We start from the raw sequence: 6,841 nt of genomic DNA, 5'->3' as shown, positions 1-6,841 counted from the left end.
ATGAGCTTAAGCAACTGGCTATCATGCTCTGTCAAGCCTAGGCAGCCTCCCCTGTGGAGCAAGGAAAGCAGAGAAACACAGACTAGAATGGGAGGACAGCACAACCTGCTTCCAAGCGAGCCAAGTTGCTCGGAGGAGCCAGCCCTTGCAGGAGGACGCCGCGACACAAACAGGACAATCGTTCGGCATCCCAGGACACAAACTAACTCTCCGTCATAGAAATCACGTGCCAAGCAAGCGGAAAGAGCAGCAAGAGGAACATGAGTGGTGATTTTAATCACATCTCCCCAGTGCATTTTTCATTGCTGAAGGGTTTTCCCCAGCTTTAAGGGCAAGGCTAAGCCACCGACAGAGGCTGAACGCTTTCTGTGGTCACTGTCCCCAGCAGCCAATGCCACCAGCATTGCTCTGCTTGTGGTTACCCGAGAGGACAGCTGATCCCCAGAAGGTCCATCCGCCTGCACCAAGCTGCCTGGTCTTATTTCAGCTGACTGACTGGCACAGGAGGAAGAGCAGAGCAGATGCTCTTGCTGCAGCAGCCCCCATGAGAAAGGGGAAAGTAGAAGGCAGCCAGTCCTTGGACTGAAGATGAAAAAAAACAAACAATAATCTGTTAAAATTTAAAAATTCATTCTGCCTTGGAAGAGGGACTGCAGTGCTGCTAAAAAGCAGAGTGCAGTTGACTCACAGCAGTCTCAGATTTATTTATTAATCCAAACAAAATGTGCCTCTTTTCCACATGCACATTTATGCAAATAAATTGATTACACAATCTTCCAAATGTTGCATGTATACACTTTGGTGAGGTTTACATCCTTTCTCAGACCACTTTCTACAAATATTCCAGATTCTCACAGAACAGCACTTAAGGGTTTAAGTGTCTTCTTAATTAAAGCCTGTGCTTTGGTATATCAAGGGTATTGTGGAGAACTTTATTAACAGGAATATATTTGAGTGAAAATTAAAAAAAAAAAATATGCAAAGAAAAGCAATTCATAATTTGTTGCTATAGGTAATCGATCTGTAAAGCACTGGAGTCTTTCAAGTCAAAATTCATGTATCACCTGCAGAGTTTCCCCTTTCCACACGGTTCAGGTTTCTGTCTGTGACCACTTGCTATGAATTGCTCAAAAATGAGCTCCAAACCAGGAATTATCTACAGCAGTAGTCCCAAGACTGGGACTGCATGATCACCAAAAAGAGCAGAAATTGCAATCTGCTCATAGATAATCCACAAACAAACAAACAAGCAAACTGGAGATACTGATTTCCCTTTCTTAATTGAATTCTTCTGTAATTTTCAGAGCTTTTTCAGTAATCAGCTTGATTACATTCTCTGAAAGCTTTTTTTTTTTTTTTTTTTTTCTGACTGGTGCAACCTGTGCCCTAAAGCCATACAAGGAGCCGCTCCTATAATGAAGCTTTAGATAACTGACAGTTTAGGCTGTCTGTTAAGACACACAAGACTTATTGTTCCTTATAAAAATTTTAATGCATTTTATCCAATAACCAAGCTTGAGGCTGTGTACTTCTGAAACCTAGATACTTATGTAAAGCTTGTAGTAGTGTTATAGACCTTGTTACTCTAAATATTAGGCTAGAAGTCACAGGGTCTCCAAGATGCTGGTTCTACCGGTGGTTGACAAAAGTACCCTCTCTCACAGTGGAGCCAGTATTTCATGACTAGTCCCGATGAAAATCCCAAAGAAAAGTCATTACATAACTGCACAGCAGAGAAATTATGTGCTTATCAGTTTTTTCCAAGCCTGAGAAAAAAGATGCAAACACAGAAAACTCCTTTGGAGCTGTACAGAGCTCACGTGAGCTCATGCTTACCACCTGAAATCTAGCTCTTGTGTCTCTGGGAAAAGAAACCCATTTTTCTCTGCACTGTGTGAAACCTTCTATATTCAAAGCTTGTTCTCCCAGCCAATAATTATTTATTGCTAAGGGAGGAGACTTCGAATACTTGTGTTAATATGATCCACTCCTTCAAAAATGATGAGGAAAAGGTACAGGGGGAACCAGGGCTGATCAAAGATAAAGATGCCAAGAAAAAGATGTGATTCTAAGGCTAGAAGAAAAAGGAAGAAAAGGGAAAAAAACAAACAAACAACAAAAAAAAACATTATTAACTCATGCCTTAATCACAGTATTATCTCACTTCTGCACACAGCAGGCAGTGCATTCAGTCTTGGCATACACACCACCACTCTGCCATTTGCAGTTTGCTACCAAGGGACCACCACCAAGAGCCACGTGTGAATCTGGAGGTGCAGTGTGAAGGAAGTTCTGGCTTTGCAGGTCAGTTGGACAATGGTAATGCACACAGGTGTGAAACAGCGGTAACATGATGGACCTAAGGACATCAGAGGTGAAACCATTTTATAGAGACAGAGAAATATCAGCAGGGTTGTACAAGACCTTGGTAAGACCTCACTCTGAATACTGTGTACACCACCGGTGAGCTCCCCTCACGAAAGATGAATTTAGCTCAGAAAACATGCCCTACAGAGCTGTCAGAGGGTAGTGACCACATCTTTAGAGCGTGAATAAGTGTTTCCTGCTACATGGATTCTGTGTACGCCAAATTAAAAAAAAAAAAAAAAGGAAGAAAGAAAGGGAGCATATGATGTTACTTCATAAATACCTCTGAGGATAAATCTCAGAGAAAGGCGGAGGAAGGTTAACGTTCAAAGGAGAGGAGCTCTTTACATGAGAGAGCAAGGCCAGCACTAGGACAAGGTGAGCTGCTTGTGCAGGAGTTAAATAAAGATTTCTGACTGCTCCAGAAGCGAAGGTCTCCGTCTGTCTTTCTGCACAGGAGGCCGCAGCACTGAACCAGCCAGAGAAGGATGCCAGGACTGTCAGAGGCACAAAGGAGGTTCGGGCTCCGGGTGTCCCCGGGTCGGTGCCCAGGTTATCGCCCCTTTGGTGCACAAGGTGGCTGGGGGACAGGGTGCCGGTGCTGCAGACGAATCGCGGAGCGCAGAATTCAGAGAGCTCTAGTGCCCCGGCCAGAGCATTAAACCGGGTGTTAGCGCGGCTCCCGACCCTGTCTGGGATTAGGGCAAATCACCAGCACCGAGACGCGGCGGGGACTTTGCACAGCCCCGGACACCGTCGCGCCTGTCCCCTCTCTGCCCCGTTTTCCCTAGGGAGAAGCGCTCTCAGTCACAGACGCGATTTTAGAAAGCGTTTGCGGCTCGCACACGCCGAGGAGCGGCTCCCCGCGAAGCGGCGGCTGCACCGAGAAGGCACCCAGCTCAGCACCCAGCTCAGCACCCACCGCAGAGGGGCTGAGGGGGTCCGCACAGCCGCGGGGCCCCCTCTCTGCGCCCCCCCCCCCCTCCTCCAGACCCCCCTCCGGCTCTTGCGGGCGGGTAGTCCTGGCCGAAACCCCCCGTCGGGGGCATCCGACGGGGCCGTCCCGGGACGCGCCCCCGGGGAAGGGAGCGGGCGCATCCCCGTTAGCCCCCTCCTTTCTCCCCGGTGGGGCGGGCGGCACCCGGCCGGCGGGGGCGGTGGCGACTACAAGTCCCGGCTGCCCGGGGAGGAGCCGGCGCGGGGCCGCCGCTCGCCGTCCCTCCCGGTGGGAGCTGCAGCGCAGCCCAGCGACCGCCGCCCGGCAGCCCCAACTTTTCCCGGAGCCGGGCAGGGGGCGGGGGGGTGGGGGGGAGAAGCTGCGGAGCAAGGATAGCCGGGGGGGGGGGGGCTGCAGCTTGGGGAGGGGGCTGCGTCTTGGGAAGAGGGGGGGCTGCACCTTGGGGAGGGGGCTGCACATAGGGGAGGGGGTCTGCACGTGGGGGGGGGGGGGACGATTGCACTGTGTCGGGGTGCTCCCCGTTGCAGCCAGGGGTCCGCGAGGGGCGGTCCGGGGGCTGAGACCCCTCCTCCTCCGTCCCCGGGGAGGGGGCGCGGTGATAGCGGGGCTCCATGGGCGGCGGCGGGGGCGGCTCTGTGCGGGGTCCGCCCGCCGCGGCTGATGCCGCTGCCGGCCGGCCGCGGGGCGGCTGATGCGGGGCGGGACGGCGCCGGGGCCGGTGGTAGCGGCGGGGGTCGTGGCGGGGGTCTCCGGGCCATGCAGGGGCCGGGGGTGCGGGGTGTCGTGGTCCGGGCATGCCTGCTGCTGCTGCCGCCCTGCGCCCTGGTGCTGGCGGCGGTGCCGGGCTCCGCGTCCCACCCGCAGCCCTGCCAGATCCTGCGGCGCATCGGGCACACCGTCAGGGTGGGGGCCACCCACCTGCAGCCCCGCTTGGCCCCCGACGCTTGGCCCCGGGAGGGGGCGGCGGAAGGAGGCGGTGGCCTCGAGTGGGGGGTCCCGGCGGGGTCCAGGGGCCGGCGGCCGGGGGGCCGGTGGTGAGATGCGGACGCCCCCCGCGCCCTCCCCGCGGGACGCCCTGCTGCTGGCCGTGGCGAACCTGAACGGCGTGTCCGGGCTGCTGCCCTACAACCTGTCCCTGGAGGTGGTGATGGCGATCGAGGCGGGGCTGGGCGACCTGCCCCTCTTCCCCTTCTCTTCCCCCAGCGCCTCGTGGAGCAACGACCCCGTGTCCTTCCTGCAGAGCCTCTGCCACACCGTGGTGGTGCAGGGGGTCTCCGCCATCCTCGCCTTCCCGCAGAGCCGCGGGGAGATGCTGGAACTCGACTTCGTCTCGGCGGCGCTGCGCATCCCCGTGGTCAGCATCGTGCTCGGCGAGTTCCCCCGGCGGAGCCCGGTAAGGAGCTGGGGAGGGGGCGCATGGGGGGAGACGGGCCCCCGTTGCACGGCGAGAGGGCAGCGCCGAGCCCCCGCAGCGCCGGGGTGGTGGGCTGCGGGCGGCGTGGGGAGCGGCAGGGAGCGGGTCCCGCCTGGTGTCTGCGGGGAACCACGCTTCTGCACCCCGGGTGGGAGCCCCGGGGCGGCGGGGGACGAGCGAGCATCCCCCAGCTTGCACGGGAGAGGGACCCGGCGGTGACAGCTCAGCCCGCGCTGAGTTGCGGGGCTGAGAGGAGGAGGCGCGCTCCCGCGGTCCACCACTGCCTGGTGGGAAGGGGCTTCTCTGGAGGTCCTAGGCTTGTCCGTTGGAGAAGCTTCGCGGACCAGAAGAAGGTTGTGAGCCAAAATAAATGGCAAAAAAAAGAGGTTGAAATGAACGTCCAGGATGCTTATTTGTTGCTGGTCTGAACGCTGTGCACTGTTGGTGTGGGGTAGTGTCGATCGTTCAGCAGGTGACAGCTTTCACGGAAGTTGTTCACCATAACTTGACTTTTCATTGAGCTGTCTAAAGCATTAGCATTTTTTTTCCTTACTTTTAGTTCATGCATTTCTGCTAGATCTGGTTTTTGGAGCGCTGAATTGCCCAGCTAAAATAGTAGAAACTAAACTCTGACTGTTTGATCATGTAGCTAAAGTAGTAGCAAAGAAAGTCAGCGTGCTTGACTGTCCTAGGCACAAATAATAGTAGTATCCGAGGGGAGCTAAACTTTCTATGGTGCAGAGACAGCATCTTAATGTTGCACACTCTGGAAAAAGATAACAGTTCAGTATGTTGCCAGTGTGGGTTTCATGCCAGAAATCGTGTTCTGGCAAAAGAGTAGGAGGAAAATGCTCTCATCCGTGTCGCCCATGCAAGGGAAGTTGCAAGTAAAATGGCAGAAGCTGCCAATTGAGTAGCCAGGAGAAACAATTGCTTTATATAAAAAGACATAGCTCAACTTTGTGCTCAAAATGTAATCAGAAAAAAAAGATTACCAACTGAATTTGCTTTGCAAAATACAAAAAACGTAGCCTGGATATGTATCTTCTATATTTCTTGTGTTAGGTGGTGACAGAAAAGGTGGGAAAAGTTCTAGTCTGTAATTGAAGGTTCAGCCACTGTGTGCTGGTCTAAACTCAGCTAGTTTTCTCTAGCCCAGCAAAAAAAAAGAAGGTAATTTGAGTTTCTCTGCAGATTTTTGCACAAACTCAGGGGTAATCAATGCCACCAACTGCCATGGCTGCTGCATGTTTGGTGCATGTAGCACCCAAGTTATCTTGGTTAAATCTACCAACCTTTCAGTTACACTCTCAGTTGTACCTGAGTCAACAGCCAAAGCTTCCTAAGACCAGAGCCCGAACCTAGCATCTCCTTGCTCTGTTAAAATCAGAAATACTTTCTGTTCCATGCCAGATGGGTCTGAGTTCATCTGAAGCTGCCTGAGGACACAAAAGACACATTCAATGCAGGGTTATAGACATTGTTCCTTTCCACAAGCTCCAAGGTTCCTGCTTAACTTCAACGTTATTCTCACTGGGGAGGCGAGTGCTCATTGCCATGGAGGTCTTCATTGGATAAATCTGTTCAAATCAGGACTTTGTTCATAAGCAGATGTTTAAATGTCAGTCTTCAATGGCAATGAAACCAATGCCAGACATTAAACCTGTGCTTAAGTGCTGAATAGATTCATTTTTTTTTTTCAGATGAGCTAAAAAAATCACTCTTCAAGGCTTTGTGGAATTAAAAAAATCTCAGCCTTATTCAAAGACCAGCAGGTAATACAAGCCTATTAATCTCCAAAATTGGCTTGGAGAGACTGAACATCTCTCTGAACACTTTGTTTCATACCCTCCTGTAGTATACACCATTGTAGGCTGACTCTGGAGGCCTTACCTCACACACTTCCCACAGTTACGGGATTTCCAACACTGTCCCGGTCCCGGGGACCTGGCAAGGTTGGCCATAGCAGCCCCCGATGCCTTACTGCCTGCTGCACCCCAGGATTTTGTCGGTCTGTCTCACACTAGTAGTGGTGTGAAGCAGACATCCCCCAGGCCTCCCACCTTCCTGCTCCGCAGGCCTAGGGCTGCAGGCCGACCACC

General features: G+C 53.2%; 1 protein-coding gene across 1 annotated transcript in view; it reads left to right on the top strand.

Annotated features, from left to right (window-relative positions):
- Nucleotides 1–3,985: 3,985 nt before the first annotated feature.
- GRIN3A (glutamate ionotropic receptor NMDA type subunit 3A) overlaps nucleotides 3,986–6,841 on the top strand; it is a 73,029-nt gene continuing 70,173 nt past the window's right edge. The window contains 2 exon segments of the mRNA XM_035564514.1: nucleotides 3,986–4,354; nucleotides 4,356–4,718. Of these exon segments, the coding sequence (XP_035420407.1) occupies nucleotides 3,986–4,354; nucleotides 4,356–4,718 (732 nt within the window).

The sequence above is a fragment of the Cygnus atratus genome, chromosome Z, assembly GCF_013377495.2.
Source record: "Cygnus atratus isolate AKBS03 ecotype Queensland, Australia chromosome Z, CAtr_DNAZoo_HiC_assembly, whole genome shotgun sequence".
Classification (NCBI taxonomy): Eukaryota; Metazoa; Chordata; class Aves; order Anseriformes; family Anatidae; genus Cygnus; species Cygnus atratus.
Note: the sequence above shows the minus strand (reverse complement) of the source record. Positions and strands in the feature narration are given on the sequence as shown.